This window comes from Takifugu rubripes, chromosome 22, assembly GCF_901000725.2.
Source record: "Takifugu rubripes chromosome 22, fTakRub1.2, whole genome shotgun sequence".
Taxonomy (NCBI): Eukaryota; Metazoa; Chordata; class Actinopteri; order Tetraodontiformes; family Tetraodontidae; genus Takifugu; species Takifugu rubripes.
In genome coordinates, this window is record NC_042306.1 from 8,631,460 (window position 1) to 8,649,566 (window position 18,107).

General features: G+C 44.6%; 1 protein-coding gene across 3 annotated transcripts in view; it reads left to right on the forward strand.

Moving 5' to 3' along the window:
* The window catches only part of astn1 (astrotactin 1), a 254,474-nt gene that overhangs the window by 208,416 nt on the left and 27,951 nt on the right, over positions 1-18,107 (forward strand). For all 3 annotated transcript variants that reach the window (XM_029830837.1, XM_029830838.1, XM_029830836.1), the window contains 3 exons: positions 12,529-12,806; positions 15,894-16,027; positions 16,442-16,593. In XM_029830837.1, the coding sequence (XP_029686697.1) occupies positions 12,529-12,806; positions 15,894-16,027; positions 16,442-16,593 (564 nt within the window). The remainder of the gene's footprint in view (positions 1-12,528; positions 12,807-15,893; positions 16,028-16,441; positions 16,594-18,107) is intronic.

The window sequence follows — 18,107 nt, forward strand, 5'->3', positions numbered from 1 at the left end:
GGATGTCTGAGAAGTAGACGCTGACCAGTGTGATTTTACTGAATATTTATATCCATGTTGGGTAACATTTATTCCTTTGAACAGTTATATTTTCATTAAAAGTTTCTCAGATATTGTCAAAATAGCTTCATGAAAAACTTCTGCTTGTCCTGCTTTAAAACTGCCATAAACAGAAAGTCTGAACACGTTCCTGCAGTACTTCAGCGCCGGCGTTTGAAATTAAATGCCTTGACGTCACTGCAGGATGGTGAGGTCACGCTATATCGCACCTATGTTGCCTTTCATGTGCAAATCACCAACTATATTTATGCTCATTCTTTTTGTCCTTTTCAATCCTCCAATTTTATTTTTCATCTTTCTGTTTCTGGAAACAGTGATTTTCTCTGTCTGATTAAAGGTGAACTGTATCTATTGTATCTGAAATATACAGTCCGTTACTGCCAGAGCTGAAAATGAGACTTTGTCACAGTCTAACTGTTGTCAACAACAATGGAATAATCAACCTTTCACAGCCTGCAGTCTTTTATTCAGCAAGGTTTCTTGGTTATTATTCACACAGCCCAGACGGCTAAACATTCAGTATTCAATAATCAAAAATGTTGATAATGATGTCAGAGAACAGCACTTTCTTCAAGGTACGATAAAATTCAGCCTGTTCTTTTGAGGCAACGGAGAACTTGTGTGTGTGTGTGTGTGTGTGTGCATTGGGGTTTGGTCTTCATACACACAACAAACACACAACTGTGCTTGTAGCAGCCTCTAGTGAAAGTTTACTTACTTCTGTTTCTCCCTTTTATTATATGAATCATTTTGACGTCTGATAACCTTTTTTTTTAAAATCTAATTTTAGTGCAGAAACTTCACCTTTTGACTCAAAAAGAAGAGCTCTAGTACCACTCTGTGTGGTTTTAAATGAGTAGCAGAACCAGAGGAAAGACTGTCTCCAGTGCTGGAGTGCCGGGGAAGTGAAGGCATCATATCAGTGGCTCATTTGACAGTCTTAGTGGGAAAGCAGGAGAATGAAAGAGGCTGAAAATCTCACTTGATCATCACTAAAAACTCTCCAATCCCAGATTACGTGGAGGCGCTCGAGCCTTCCTTAATTAGGCCCGATATGTTTATATAAGTATCTCTGGAGCACCTTTGCATAAATGCAGAGTGGCAGTCAGTAAAGGCATTTTTCTAAATATACACGATGTGTGAGGTTAGGTGAGCTGCTGGAGGATAATTGCTGAAGAAGGCGACTCCCCGTGGAGATGTGTTTTCTCGTCACATTCATTATTCTTACACAGCCGGGGACTTTTGTGCTCGGCTCCGGAGCTCGTCAGAAGCCTTCAGCAAACCTCTGCTGGAAGACGGGAAAAATGATAAAAGTCCTCCCCGGTTCACTGTTGTGAACTTTACACAGCTCTCTTCTGTGTAATCCAGGAGAAGATGTGCTCAATAATTCAATAGTTTCAAGCTCTGCACCACTGTACTTTTAGTTTGTCTTTTAAATCCACTCTTCTTCTTACATCCCAACAGGAATTTGCTCAGAAAAGCTTATTTGGCCTGCGTTGTTTCTTAAAATAAGTCCATCAGGCGGCAGAATGTTTGTCCCTTCGGTGAAGAATGTGGGTCCGATGCTGCGCCGCCATTTTGCGTTGTTCAGTAATATGATTTGCTCTCCACTGATAAACCGATCTCTTCTTCCCTCCCAACACTCTGCAGCACCAAACGCAAGGATTCGCTCGCCTACTCGTGAAGAATGACGGTAACCAGGCAAAAAAGCGCAGCTCCACTCCGAGAAAAAGTAATGATTTTTTTTCTTAGACACCTTTGCAGAGTGGATGGTTTCCAAATTGCCTTTCTATAAAAGCAGCTCTGGTGAGAAAAAAAAAAAAAACTCAACCATTGTAGTGTCCTAGAACATTCAGTCCCTGATAGAAGGAGATGGAGCCTGGGCGGAACTCCTGCTGTCACAGTTCTAATTTAATCCCATTAAAGGTGGAAATAGAATCTCCAGAGGTAGTTCTTGGTGAACATGGACTGGCCAGCCATTAATGTTGGGGAAGGGAAACTATCGGGTCCCATTGGGCCGCAAATGCTGGAAACATTTACATTTACACTTTAGTTTGGCTCGGTTCACTTTCACGTCGCACTTTTGACGTCGTGACCCAGAAGAAAACAAATCAGGAGGTAGAATAAAAGGACCAGCCGTGAGCCCACGCCGGGGAACCAAGTGGTTCTAGAAAGAACCTTATTTCTCAAGTGCAGTAAGGACGCTGACTGGTTCTGCTGGTCCCAACTCCTCTGCAATCTCACCCCAAACCAGTTCAGAGCACGTGAACAGCCATCAGGTGAAACACGTGTGTTTTCCGAGCTGTCTCTTTAAACGAGAGCGAGCTACCATAAGTCAATAAAATTGTCTCCAGGGAATTTTCACACTGAACATGAAATTAATTGGGTTACAATCACAGAAAATTGTCATTAAAAGAAAAAAGCTCTCCCCCCACCCCCATGTAGACATTTAATAACACTGCAGAGCTGTTTTTGCTGCAGTGCTCAAGTAAGAAACATGATTCTAAACAAATGCTGGATTTAAAATGGGCTGCTAAATATTTAATGCTGCTGGGAACACAGCTGATGCATTGGCAGACCTGGAGGATATGAGCGATGCCTTTGCTGCAAATGCATTCTTTTCATATAATGGAGGATAGGAGCACCATCTATAGCGGTTTGGGTGATGAATCCAACAACAGGTCACATTTGCATGTTAACCATTAGCTTGTTACCTTCAGATCATGATTAGGTTTTTAACGTACTGATCTAAAGTGGGGTAAGCAAAGCATGATAATCGGACTGTTTTTGTCCTGATTCTCCTCCTTCCTAACCAAAGACAACGAACATCTGATTATCTTATGTCTCATAAGACCATCCTGTGTCCTGATAATCAGCTCCAAGAATGATCGGGCCATTGTAGATATGAAACTTGTTCAATCTTTATGAGTAAAACTCTTTGTGTGTGGGGGGGAAAGGCGACGACTCGAGTCAGGACTCCACAAATTATGACTTGGAACAGAATGTGGCCAATTAGCCAAGCGTGTTTGTGCTTCCTCCTTTCTTCTATGTCCTCTTTCATGCTGTGTGTTGTGTTCACCGGTTGTTGCCATGTTCCTTCTTCTTTGTGATCACATGAGAGTTCACGTGAGAGGACCAGATTCTGGATCAGTGGTGGGACGGAATCTTCCTGTGTGCTGGTGGTGTGACAGTATGATCAACACTGCTTAGTTGCTCGTTTTTTATCTTTATGTCTGGGGTCTAACCAATAAAAAATCTTAAGATTTAGGAACTCCTTGTGTGTGGACCTGCTTAAACACATGGGGAACATTCACATGTGACCTTTGGCAACATAGTTTTCGAACAATTCCACATCATTCCGCATCAACTAGAAATTTCAGTTTGCTGTTGGGCAAGTTTCAGAGGGGGGAGGGAGCCATTTAACCAACGATCCACCTGTTTTAAAACATTCAGCTATCATTCACGGAGCATCCGCCCTACGTTTAGAATCCCTGCCTCTGCGTTTGAGCCCGCTGTGAAGATCAGCGCAGCTGATAAAAGCAGAGCCGCGGAAAACGTCCCTCCCTCCACCCTTGTGTCCTAATCTCCGGCTGAAGGAACCTCCAGCTGCCAGGCTCATTTGCAGAGATAAGTGGCAAACCTCGAACGCATCGCCAGGCCACCGCAACAGGAAAAGCAGCCAGGCTGTAAATATGCAGGGGAAGGGAGATAATGGGGGAAAACACATGCACTGCTGTAAAACATTTCATTCAAGTTTGTCTGTGTGTGTGTGTGTGTGTGTGTGTGTGTGTGTGTGTGTGTGTGTGTGTGTGTGTGTGTGTGTGTGTGTGTGCGCACAGTGGCTGTCTTACTCTACAGTAACTCCCAGTTGGCAGCACAAAATGGATGGCCTCTGCTATAGATTTTTGGCAGACAAGTCCCCCCACAACCATCTTATATCTTATTACCAACAGTCTCAGACACTTAAATTGATCTTTATCGGCACGGAAAAACGAAATCCCCCCTCGGCATCACCGACCTTTATGGTCCTCACCTTTTTGCAACTCTCCTGAATGTGTGTAGAGGTGTGAAGTGAGGGTCTGTCTGTGTGAGTCCCATATAAGAGGAAACTACAGGAGACACAGGAGACATCCTGATGGAGATTAATTTCTGGTGCAGTCACTGTGGGAAGCATGTCCAAGGTGATGGGATTTCTTTTTTTTTTCACCTTTTCCTTTTTTAAAACAGAGATTTAACCATGACCTTGTGCTGCATTTACAGAATTCAATCTCTGAAACGACATGAATAAGTTAGCATGCCTCAGAGCCTTCTGCTTCACCGAGCTGTTAATGGGGAATTTCAAATTTCTAATTAGCAACGGTTGTGACAATTTTTCTAAGAGCTGTCTGTTACAGGCAAGTAACAAACAGGAAAACAAGGGTGACAAGCAGTCAGAAAAAGGACTCTGTTCATGGTGTCATTTCAACGACGTGTGTCCTTAATTGTCACTTATAAGATTCATATGTGTTCAACTTGGGAGAAGAGAGGCACACATTGGAGAAGTGTTGATCTGCCTTCAACACTTCTACACTTACTGGGACAGAATGAGGTGAGAACAAAAGTCCTCAAAGTCCAACACGTCCAGGCAAGTGAGAGGCCAGCTAATATTAGCAATTCTGCTCATGTTGAAGGTGGAGCCAGAGATTTTATTTATCATTCCAGGACATGTAACTCATTAACAATGACCAATGTTTGGCTGCAGATTTTACTTTTTTCTGACCTTTTTATTCTCATGGAGACGCAGACACAGTCATAAATGTGGGGTTTTTTTTATTATTAGCCTTACCACTCAGGTTTTGTTGCTTGTGCTATAAGGGTTCTTTGGGTAAAGTCTTTACACACCCAGCAGCAACCAAAATGTCTGATCGCCACCCATTTCAGACCAGATATCACAGGTCATTTCACTCGCTATCCAGAGTCAAAACCTTAAAAAACGTTTCCATTGATCCCAACTCTTTGTAAAATCTTTCAGCTCTGGCTGAACTGACTAAAAATATGAGCACTGTGCATGAGATGCTATGCTATAACTGTGCTGTGCCAGAATGGTGGCATTGTGATTAGCACTGGGCATTAACACCGTGCATCAGCATTAAGTATTAGCACTGAGCATTATCATTAAGTATTTGCACTGAACATTAGCACTGAGCCAATCCATGATGTGATTCTGTTTGTTTCATGTGGAATGATGGCATATTTGTCATAATCCTTTTTCTCGTCCATTTATAAATCTATAAATGCACATTAACATAAATGCCATACCTTATTGCTCTGTGCTGTAGCATGGAATGATCTCCAGCTCTCATTTTCAGTATGATGACCTTCACAGTATTCTATCTTTTTTTTTTCCTGTCCACCATTTTAGATTTAAGCATTTTGTGACATTTCGGGGTCATTGGAGATCATTTTAATAAAGGCCTGCATGTGTTAAGGACAGGATGTTTTTAACATGTTTGCCACTTTTTGTACCTGTTTTACGCTTCATCACATCCTCCTCCAGCATCTCAGAAAAGATCTGTGAGTGTACATCGTGTGTGTGTGTGTGTGTGTGTGTGTGTGAGCCCTTGTACTTGCTGCATATTGAGTGCCAAAATCTGCATTCTACGAGAAAAAGAAGCCATTATGGTTGGTCCTCACAACTTTAAAGGACTGTTGAGGTTAGAGTAAGGTTTAGGTCAGGGTCAGGGGAATTGTAATACATAAAAGTCCTCATAAAGATAGAAGTACAAGGATGTGTGTGTGTCCTAGATGAAGCTGCTCTGATGCAATGCCTGCTGTTTTCTGTGCTCTCTAAACATTCTGGCTGAATCAGAGCCTCTGCTCCGTTTAAGGGGTTGGTCTGTTGCATCCATCCATGGTCCATCACGACTTCGTCCACCTGACGCCACGGCAACAGAGCGCCATCAGCGCAACATCCAGATTTTAAAAAATCATGATCATCATCAAACCCTCAGCCCATTTTCTAGCCTGTGGAGATGTTTATAGCTGTTGAACCTCACGGATTAGATTATTCTTCTTAATCTAATACAAGAAAGGTGAGGCACAAGATCAAAAAGGATCCCTTTACCCTAAATGTGCTGGGGTCAAAACCTTGAAGAAGCCTCTGGCTCTCATGGGTTCCTTGAGAGTTTGAACCTAGAAGAACCGTCATGGTTTGCAGTGTGGCAGCGGATGCGCCGCATCAGATCCCAGGTGGTTCGTGCGTGTTTGCAGGCACTTTAAATCCCTCCATCCCGCGGAATGGGATCCGAACACTTCGAGCCGTTTCTGCCTTTGAACCGGGCAGAAGCGGTTTGAAGGAGGGTTGAGGTCAGCGGGGGGATTTAGCGTTTCCTGCCCCGCAGCGTGCACAGCAGGGCCTCCTCCTGTGTGGATGTATCCAGTCAGCACTCATCATGTAAAGCATCCACAAATGCGGGTGATCCCCGTGAAAAATTGGATGGAAACTAGTAAGAACAGGCAGCGGTGCAGGGGAGGAGCACCGTGCCGCAGTTCGCACATCCACATCCTCATTTCCTGTTTTTCAGCAATGTGTTCGAAGGGCGATGCCCGTGTGTCCAGATACCTGTGAGATCTGAGGTCGGCACGCGAGGTGCAGGTCGGCCATGGTTGTCAGAAACCCTCTCTTTGAGCCGCTTCCTGCCATCTGGCTCTCCTCCAAGACGCCGCAGCCTTCAGGAGCATCTGCATGCGGCAGATGCATGAGTGATTGTGGAGCAGGTTGATCGTCTGCTGACACGAGCTCGCAGGGGAACTGGGGTGTTGTAAACAGACGAACGCCTCTCCTCCCGCGCAGAATCCGTCCTGTCATCTTTGTACGCAATCGTGTCGCTGCCGTTGCCACCCGGCCTGACAGACAAATGTCATCCTACCTTCATGGCTCTATCCTCCGCGCTGAAGAATGGTGCCTGATATCGATGTCGCCGTGCAGCCAGAGGAAAATGTTTGCTCTTTATACTCATAGTCTGCTGTGGAACACCAGGTTCAGGCTGCTCAGCTACAGTGAGATCACTTCACAGTCACATTTAAGGTGATTTCGACAGGGATTCTAATGGATTTCCTCAGGTTTGCAGTGCAGACTGCTTCATATTGTTTATTTATCTGAATCTCATGTTGTTTCCCCTCCGCTACCTCTAATTCATCACAACCCCCCACCCCCCCAACACACACACACACACACACACACACACGCACGCACACACACACACAAACACTGAGGTGCAATCCCTCTGAAATTCCACTGTTTTAAATGCACTTTTCCATCTCACTGCTCTCCTATTAATGAAGCTCCTGCTGCTCTGATTTCCCACATTCTGGTGTCAGCGTGAGCGTGTGATTACCTTCCATAACCATATAATGTTCATCTCGACCAGCAGATTTGAAAGGGTGGCCATAATTTGTCGCGCTTTTGTCTGCACATCACTGCGAGGGCGCGTTGACGTCGCCTGCCGACAGGGCAGCGGTTCACTACCGCCATCTAGCGGCGAATGGAAAAGCCACAGTACTGAGGCCTGAGGAGCGAGGTTGGATGAATTCCGAGTTCAGGCTTAGAGAGACACTGCTTCGGGTAGTTTCTGCTAGAAAACAGTTAAAATCATGCTATCACAACTTTAAAATGATAATTACAGGGCAAAGAGGTAGGAAAAGAATGAATATAAAATAAAAATGGCAGTTTGTAAAAGGGCAAAATAACACAAATCAGGCTGGGGGGTCACAGCTGTAGATATCTTGAGCACCTCTGTTACAGACCTTCATAAACTTTTTATATACATGTATTTAAACACGAGAATCTTTTTGGAACGCTGATAAAGATTTCTCTCGGTGGCCAGTGTGGGAGGATGTGGAGGTATTTTATGAATCTGAATAAGTCTGAGCTCCATCTGTTGCTCGCTCTAGAGAGGGTGAGTCATTCCCTCGGTCCACCACAGGTCAAAGCCTTCACAAATGCCCAGCCCGATGCTGAAACACACACACACACACACACACACACACACACACACACACACTCACACACACTCACACCGTCTGCCCTGCAGATAAAAAATAATGCACAGTCGTGCTGTGAGTTTCCCATTGTGCAGCTGCCTCCTGTCTGCAGTTGGACGCCTGTGAGGACTCAGCGGGTATCAACGATGCCTTTCTGGCTGCGTCCAAACATTCTGTTGTGACAAATATCCCAACACTCCAAACTGAGGAAAGCCCCATTTTGAACATGGCGGCGTAGCTGGGACATTTTAAAGGACTTCACTCTGTTGGCTTCTGCCAGGATGGAACCAAGCACAAGAAATTACAGTGATCCAAAAGACAAAGAAAGGTTTTTGCAGCGTCCTTGCGGCCCCCTCCCCCCTCGTTCTGACTACCTCCTATGCCTATGAGGTCTGGAAACAGCATGCTACTTGTTTGAACAGGTCTGGATAGAGCCTCAGGAGATCCTCATGTAGGCGGCTGGAGACTCATGTCACAATCAGTGCAGCGGGACTCAACCCCTCCACCCCGCTTATGAATGCCAAAAACACACTTCAGCAGCAACTTGATCCCACCAAGCATATTTTAAAGGCACTGAAAGTAGCATATTTAGACACCCTGATCCTGTAATCTGCTTCAGATGTGAACACGCCGCCGGTTGCTGTGTTTACGCGTTCTCAGAAGGACCCTGTGGTACTGGAGTAACAATTCAATATCCGTTTTGAGTTGGGTTGTTTTAAAAAGGTGCTGGGTAAGTAACAGTAAAGTAAACTTTTGCACACTAAAATGTCCAGTTGGGAAGTCACTGGGAAATGTACGTGTGCTTCCACACACTAGACGCTGAACCATCCGTCACATGATGTCATGATGAAAAACCTTCAGCTGGCTCTAATGCCGAAACCGTCCCCACTCAAAGACCTCAGAAATTAAATGGATTATTGGGTGTAAAATGTTTGCTCCGAATTGTGTTATTGGGATTAGAAAGCGGAGGCGACGGATGAGACATCCATCTCTGGCAGACACCATTCCATTGACTCCGGATTTTTCTTCACAGTAATACGAGAGTAAAAATCAGACGCGTCCTGGGTCGAGATGTCCAGTCAGGCTGCTTCCATCTACAAATGCAGGCTAAAATGTGGAAGCGGAAGAGACGAGGGAGGGACAGCAATGCCATGGAGCTTCCCGGGATGTCTGTGTGTGGATGGAACACATGATCACGCCGGTGACACTTCAGATTGTGATGCTGAAGGACGGCTGGAAGGTGGATGATGGATACATACAGCGCCCAAGAGTTTCAGATAAATCACTGAGAGCCTCCAGCCGCTCTCAGCCGCTGAAGTGTCTGCTGATGGGGAGAGGGTTTTTAGTTGTTGATATCACTAACGCCCTAGTTGTGCCTGAAACGATTTAAACAAATCTGAGAACAATTTTGAAAAGAATGATAACCGTCACAAGGGACAGTTATTTCATGACCTCGCCTTTTTCAGGATTTGTACTGTTTTGCTTTTTATGGACACTTTTCCACTAGATTGAAAGAGTCATTTTATCATGATTGGAAGACTTGAAACACTCCAGGAAGCCTGCTAAAGAAACAACAGCCATTATAGTCCAACACATCCAACACATCAGACGCCCTCAAACAAAACCCCATAAATCGGAAGATTCTAAGGACAAATGTCGAGATTGAAGCTGCGCTGAGCAGTAAGTAAGTAACGCTTCCATTAGAGGATCAATAACCAGGACTAGTGCAGAGTGTAATCATACCTGATGCATATCAACTTCAAGTTTCTGCTCATATTTTGGTTTGGGTTTTACAACACCATTGATATTCGCCTTTTTCCTCAGTTTACCTGTGGGCTCACGTTGATCTCACCACACCAGTGTTGAATAAATGTAAACAGCAGAAGAGGGGGCGCTTAGTTTTAGGCACATTGCTTTAAAAAATTAAAACCAAGTTAAAGCCAGAGGAGGCGAAGCAAGAAAAACCCAAATATGCGATAAAATAAACGTGTCTTCATTTTGTTGCCAGTAAACCCTTGAAACTATGAGCTTCGGTGTGTAAATGTGATCTTGCTGCCAGACTTTTGGCTCCAGACAATATTGCACAGATGTTCCTCAGAGAAACACATGTAAAAAGAACAGTTTGAGACTTGCTGCTACGCGGCTGCCGCCTTCTAATCTCGTTATATTATCGCCTTTGCTCATTTTAACATGTCGACAAAGTTTGGCTTGGAAAATATGGTTTGGTAGGTGCGGCACGCGTTTGGCCCTCAGGTATCTCCAGGCTGAGGTCTCCCGTCTGCTTCTGTTACCATCTCCTACTGAACCATCGCGAAACCGAACTCAGCTAATGGAGGCAGCCGCCATCCTCGTGTAGCTGCCACATCTCCTTTCCATCTGCCTGCCGGCGGCAAGTGATGATCCGGTAGTGTGAGCTGATTAGTGAGGCTTGAGCCACTGTGGCATCAAGTCTGGCTGGTCAAGGTGCTCCACAAACACACACACAAACACAAAGTCTATCCGCTTACAAACACAAGCCTTCGAATTTGAAGGAAAACATCCTTGGTGAAGTGTAAACGACAGCCAGGAGCTCGCCGCAGCACCTCTGAGGTCAGCGTGTGCGCGCGGTTGGACTCCACGTCCCTGATATGACTTGTCAGACCTTTTTATCCGCAAATCCACCTTCCCTGTCGATTTAGCCCTGCAGGCAAATCAGCCCCACAGCTGCATGTTAACATTCTCAAGGACAGGAACCGCACGTGCACGTGCACCAAACCAGCAACCAGCCCAGGCAGAGAGAAAGACTGACTCAGCCTGCACGCAGAGGGGGGGAAGTGCTGCAACATGGCTGATTTTATTGTTTATTATCTTATTATTATCCTTATATATACTTCTTTATTGGTCCTTCCTTACTGGTTTAACTGGAGTCTGTTCTCATGTGGGGGATCCATCAGGCTTTAGAAGCAATATTCCAGCCTGAGCCAGAATTGAGCTGGAAAGCTTGCATTGCTTTCAGGGTTTGGTTGCATTTGTCTTTTCCGCAACCTTTTATTCATTTCATTTCATTTCATTCCATTACTATATTTGTCGTGTTTTCATGACTCCAAGTCGTCTTTTCTGAGGGTCATTTAGAGCTACGGCCCTAGAGCTGCAGTTCTAACTTAGGAAGTCATATTTCTGGGATCTGTTCAATTAAGACACTTGTTGTTTTTAAATCGAGGAGGTCGCCCACGTTCACTGATTGAAATTGTTTCAATGATACATGTCACAAGAACAGTGAACATATGATATACAGGTGCATAATTGCACATCCAGTCACACACATGAACATATAATTGATCAGCACCTCATCATGCGGGTGTGTGAATTACAGGTTATGCCTTTAGACGAGCACTGAACAGCCAGAATGTTCCTCTGTCAGAAGCTCATAAAACCCGGGACTCGGCAGCTGCTCGTCATAATCAATACTGGGCAAATTGGTGTTTAATTCATATGGTGATAATGGTTAACACCAAACACAATATGGTTCTTAAGATCTCAGTTACAAACACCCTGTCTGTTGCCGTTTCATAACTCATTGTACTATTTTCACCATAATCACATTGAGCAAGGTGTTGAGCAAATGTGTGTGTGTGTGTGTGTGTGTGTGTGTGTGTGTGTGTGGGGTGGTTGGGAGTGAGTTGGTGAGAATTAGGCCGTGTGAAAACCTCAGACTCCGTTTGTCGACAAAGAGACCAAATGAACAGTTATTAGCGGTAATTTCCACATTTTTACCTTTCATCCAGCAAATGCGTTGGTCCCTGAGCTTGACATGTTTTCCATCAAAGGCGCTGTGGTGCCACAGTTTTCAAACTGTGTTTTAGCCACAGTTCATCTGTTTTAATCTGCTTTATTTAATAAAAAAAATCAAAGGAAAAGAAAAACTGCTCTCAGCATTAATAATGTGTCTCTTGCTAATTGCCAAAAACTGTCTGAAAATCTTTTATTCTTTTGAAAAAAAAAAAGCAACTTCAAAACCAATGCCCTTGTAAATCTTACAGGGGTCAGAGGTCAATCACAAAACGTCACATCGGCACAAGGTTCTTCATGGTGTTCAAGCTTTATCCTCAGACAATAACAGAACCACAGTCATCTCTATCCTGTGTTCAGCTACGTTCTACATGATCAAAGCAGATATGGAAAAGCGCAAGCGTGTCATTGTTCACGTGTTGCCGCTCACGTTATCTCTCCGGCTGTGGCTGTGACCCAGATGTTCCCTGCTCATGGGGGAATGGAATGTGGCAGCATGCTCCTGCTTTGTTGCTCTGCCATCGGGCTTCAAAGTGATCCCAAAAAACAAATAAATAAACATGTATAAATCAGATTCAACGCCCTCACTTCTCAGTACTGTGGTCACATGACCTCACTGTCTATCCGCTGTATATAGCTGCTGTACTGTGACATGATGAAGCTGAATTTGCGTTGCAGGTAACTCCCCCTCAGAGGAGTCGGAGGAGCGGGACAAAGAGCCCAGGACCCTGACCTACCCGGCCTACATCACCAGTCTGCTGGACACTGGTGCCAAGCGCATGGCCGCCGGGGTCCGCATGGAATGCACCAGCCAAGGCCAGTGCCCACGCTCCTGCCACCTGTGTCACATGAGCCCCAGAGCGGCGCAGGGGCGGCAGCAGTCGGAACCGGTGCTCCTGCAGATCACAAAGGCCACGCCCATCTACGAACTGGTGTCCAACAATGAGACCTATCAGGTGCGTGCATCTGTCGGTATCACCGGCGGCATCACAGGCCCAAACCTCTACCTGGCCGGACTTTATGTGGTACTGTAAATATTATTAGTTAGACTCTTGTGTTATTATGAGTCCCTTCTGCAGCAGACTGCAGCCTGGTCAGATCATTTCCATGCACCCTAATACATTTTTCCCCAACATTACCTTCTTCCAAATCCTTGAAAATTGGGGCCTGCATCTTCATTTACTCGCGCCCTCCTTTCATGTTAATGATGAGGGTATTTATGACACCATCAGGGCCATTTCGCTTTGAAATGGGTCTTTAAATGTCGCCGCGGTTCTCTCAGCGGCGTCGCGCTTTGATGAGGATAATGGCCAAAGGGAAATGAATCAACACAGGTGTTTGGTGTGGATGTGCAACCACCACACCTGGTTTTGGTGCGGTACCAGCCAATTTATCTCTAGAGATCCTTTTTTTTTTCCTTTCCTGGGCTAGAAGATTGTGTTCCTGTAATCTATCATCCTGTGTTGTGACTGATTTAAGTCCATCAATACTCTGGTGCAGAATCTGCTTCTGCTGCTCCGGCAGGACCGAGGTCGATCAGATACAGTGATGTCGGCCTTTCATGGTGAAACTCACACACACCAGCGCCTCAGCTCATATTGATCTGGGCTGTCTTCAGGATGACAGCCTTGTACACGCAATACAAACACCAAATACTGCTTCCTGTTAGCAGGGTGTCTACATAGCACCCAGAACCACCTCGTAGACCCTCCAAAATAAAAATGTTTCTTGCTGTGATAATGTAACTATCGCCGATCCAGATATTGAGCAGAATTTTGAGGGGAAAAAAAACAAGGTTTTATCATTTCAACAGGTAAATATCCTTCAGCCAAGCATTTAACCCCGGTTTGGATCACAACAGTAGGGTTTATATGAAAGATATTGTTGAATAACACTTAAACAATCCTCCGTTATGAGTGGATGTACGATACACACTTTGTATTTTATTGTCCAGCTTACTCTGAGCCCAACTTTAGTTTTGTAATATACGTGGCTCAGTGGCATAGTTAGATAAGACCGTTTTAGAAATGAGTTTCCCGTTTTCCCTCTCTGTTTTACACAGTCCATGGGCAAAAATACATCAAAATCTATTTATTTCCTTCTAAAATATTAATACCTAAATTAAAATTGTATTTAAAAGGCTACAAAATACGTTATCAAAAATGAAATCCACTATATTTGTATTTTCAAAAATATTTAAGTTACAATAGAGAAATGATTGACAGCCTATGGGAGGGAATGTCAAAGGCATCCCAACATTTGGCTTCTTGGAGTGTTTCTTTTAAGCATTTAACAAGCGAAGGAACTGGGAATCAGCTGATTATTAACAGGATCCAGCCTCTCAGAGGACCAGGAAGGACCATTTCTCTGCTAAATTCTGATCAGATCGACAGTCTAAACACATCCAACAAAGATTACCACACTGTCAACCAGTTGCCAAAGCAGAATCAAGACCTAGTTTTAACATGCAGTCAGTAATTTACAAGTGGTGAAAGTTTCAACAATGTCTGGTCGACAGATGAAGTCACCGGAACCTGGTTTTAGATCCAGTGACTGTGAAGAACAGGCTGGAGCAGAATCCCCGCGAGCAGATGTTTGATGAAAGGACGCTGGCGTCGCCGGTCGTTGCTCACCTCGTGGTATTTTCCATTGTTCCTGCCTCAGCCTAAGCCATGTCTGTCTCGTCTGTTCAACTCACCTCTGGTCACGTGTAATCAGCCCAGCATAGGGTCAGTCAGCAGCAGAGTGTGTACAAAGGAAGTCCAGCTTGGTGAGAAACAGAAATAACGATAACAAGGTGGAGAATTGGCCCCAACAACTTCAACAGAAGTCATTGTGGGGGAACATCCAACTGGATGGAGTGTTGTCAGGAACCGGAGACAACAGAGCACGCACTTTTGCTATGCTGGCAATACACCAAGGAAAGGAAATCAACGGTGGATGGACTGAGGAAACTGGGAATGGTGGACGGGCAGGAGAAGGACATTTTGAGTGATGCAGAGTTCAGGTGGGAGGAGTGTGGAAGAGGAACTGAAGGTGGCAGGTGGCTTCCAACTGCTCTTAAAACCCAAAGAAGAGGCAAGACTTTCCACTGTTCTCCTGGTACCGAGGTGGCCCGTCTCCGATTCTCCACTTGGTAATCGTCTTGGTCTTTTGTCCCCGACCAGGACTCCTGCCTTCTTCCTCTGTGTGTGAGCTGTTTGTCTGTCTGCCGGGTTTCGGTAAACCTTTGAACTCTCTCCAATGGTGCCGAGTCTTTTGTGTTGCAGTAGGGTTCATCGCCCCACCCCCGTTCAAATTGGTTCATATGTCTTCCCTCGGGTCTTCAAAACATGAAGCGATTCAATCTCATCCTTGCTGTGTTCTGTGAAGATGATTCTTCCTCAGTCGGAGCAGAGCTTGAACAATACTGATATCACACTGAAAAGGAACCAGCGTACAATGCAAACAATTCATGTTTGAGAAAAATCAACAAGCAACCTTCACCTCGCTCACCTACAACCGGGCCAACATCCTCCAGGGTCGTCAAATAGTCCAATTAACCTACATTAGAACATTCAGGTAATTTCAAGGCAGCAGCACCTTTTGGACCCCAACATCCCGAAGTGCCACTATAAGTTATGACTACCCAATAGGCCCACAGTGTCTCACAGGGAGGATTTTACAATGTTTTGACAAATATAAAAATGCAAGTATTTTGATGCAGAATATTATTTCATTACTGTAATGAAAGCCTAATGGTGTGTGGCAGGTGGCAGCTAATAGCTGTTAGCGTTTCAGCAGAACAGGGTTGTTTTTGTTAAGCAGGGATGAAATGGCCGATTTCAAATTTGTTTATTACTACCGGTACTATATAGCATTAATCCACAGTAATGGCATTATTCTCATATTCTTTATGGGCTTATTAGTTATGTTAACTTTACAGGGATGTTCTCTGCCGCTGAACACAGTTTCAACACACTTTTCCAAGCAGTCCCATTTTTAGTCTTTTTCTTTCCCGGTTTTATTTAAATGTGTGTTTGTTTCTCATTTTCTGCTCAAAGGCTCTGCAGGAGGCAATGATGAGCATGCTGTGGTGCTCCGGCAAAGGTGACGTTATTGATGACTGGTGCCGCTGTGATTCCACCGCATTCGGCGCCGACGGCCTGCCCACCTGTGCGCCGCTTCCTCAGCCCATGTTAGTAGCTAAGCTGAACTGAACCAGGGTTTTTCATTTCGACTTGCACGACATGCTGTCAGCTGACTGGTTCTGAGGAACTCGCACCGGATTCAACCACAAAGCATCATTACTCAAGGCTTCATTCATGTCTCCTCTTAAATGATCTGATCTGATCAATCTTTTTAGCACCCCTTAAAAAATACTGAAAATGTAAAAATGTAACTAAGATATTGCAGTAGTTTGTTGCTGATGCAGTGAGCAATGTGACTACTACCTGAAGTTAAAAGTTTATGTCAGAGTCAATGAGCGTGTTTATGTCATGTTCATGTCAACCTGCGTGGTCCTATAGACTGCATACAAAAGCTTTCCAGTTTTGTACAGACCTTTGACACATGATTAGAGATTATCTTCTCACTTGTTCATCTCCATCAGGTTGAGACTTTCCTACACCTACGAGCCCAGCAGCTCACTGGTTATCATGGAATGGAACCACACTCAGCCACCGATCGGTGTGAAGATCGTCGATTACCTGATCAGCCAAGAGAAGGTGACGGAACGCAGCGACCACTCCAAAGTGGAGACAGGTAGGCCAGGACTTTCCTTTAGATTTGACCAGTGTGAGTCAGGAAGGTGGAAACAATGTTTTATTAATTTAAAAAAAATGTTCACCTTACGATATATTTTGGTATTTATACATCCCGGATGAACACGTTCTCCATCAGTGAAAGTGGTGTTTACCTCCTCTTACCAATAGATGGCGGTGTGGCTACATTCAAATCACATCAGCCTTGTTTTCCAGCAATAATTGTTTGGACATAAATTAATAAATTACGCGTGATTGCTTTTCTGTAATTTTCAGAGTTGGTGGGCTTGAGGCTCTCATCTGACTATGTTTTCTTAATTTACATTAAAACAGGCAGAAAGAGTTATAAAGCTCAATAATGTTACATTGCGCTCGTATTGCCATCTAGTGGACAAATACACAAACATCAGTTTGACCAGAACCTGCGGTGACTGGTTGACCTCCAGGTTTACGCGCAGTAACCAAATGAAGCTCTTTTCCTTCAGTCTTCTGGGGGCAGGTAGATGTGCCTGTTGTTGGCTTTGGTTTGTGCAGCAGCCGTTGGACACTGTCCTGTATTTATGCTCGCACTGGGCCTAAATTTGCAGTTTGTATGCACCATCTGGTGACACGAGCCTGAGCTGGTTTGTCTGGTGCACCAGCTTGAAGAAATTCTGCTGCAAACTAAAGAGGAGTTTCATCATATTGCAGGTCTGAATCTCATCAGCAAGGTATTCTGACATGGCTTTACATTCTACATCCGCTCAACACCTTTACCTTTGCCCGACCACATATACATTTAAATGTATAAAAGATCTTGCTGTGTTTCTCAGTCTTTCTTCTATATATTTCATGGCCTCAATTGTTTGATTGCCATTACTTGCACTAAAAGCAGACAATAATGGAAGCATCCACAGGAGCGGCATCTCTCCCTCCCCTGAGATCCATCTTCATTTCTGCTGTTCACAGCTGCAGTCACGTGACCAGTGTCAGAGGTCATGTTCCCGACTGAGACCAGTGCTGCTGATCCTGGTCCCACGTGTGGCCTTGTTAAAATGCTCAGCTTGATATGCTGCTGCTTTGTCTGACAGGATCAGACAAAGGAACTGAACCATTTTTGCTTCTCTGTAACTCTGGCTCTGACCCGCTGACTCTGTTTTCAGCTGCAGCAGTCAGACTGGCATTCTTGAAACCGATAACATCCTGATAAAAATATTTTTTAGAAAGGTGATAACTTGACACTAAAGTTCAAGTTTGATTATTTGTTTAATCATTCTGCTTTGTTAGCTGCCATTTTTCCAGCCGGTAACCTACTGAACGCATGTTCTAAAAGCAGATTCTTTACACAGACTCCTGCTGGACTGTCTTTCCTCCTGTGGTACAGCACACTGAGTCAGGCCCAGCCTGGACCGAGGAAGACCTCCACATGAGTTCAAGGGTGTTCTGAGTGCAGAGCAGCTGTTTTGACTTATTCACCATGGAGATTGCTTTGTTGTTGTGCTGATTGTTGCTGCGAGAGCTTTACCAGCCAGTTCC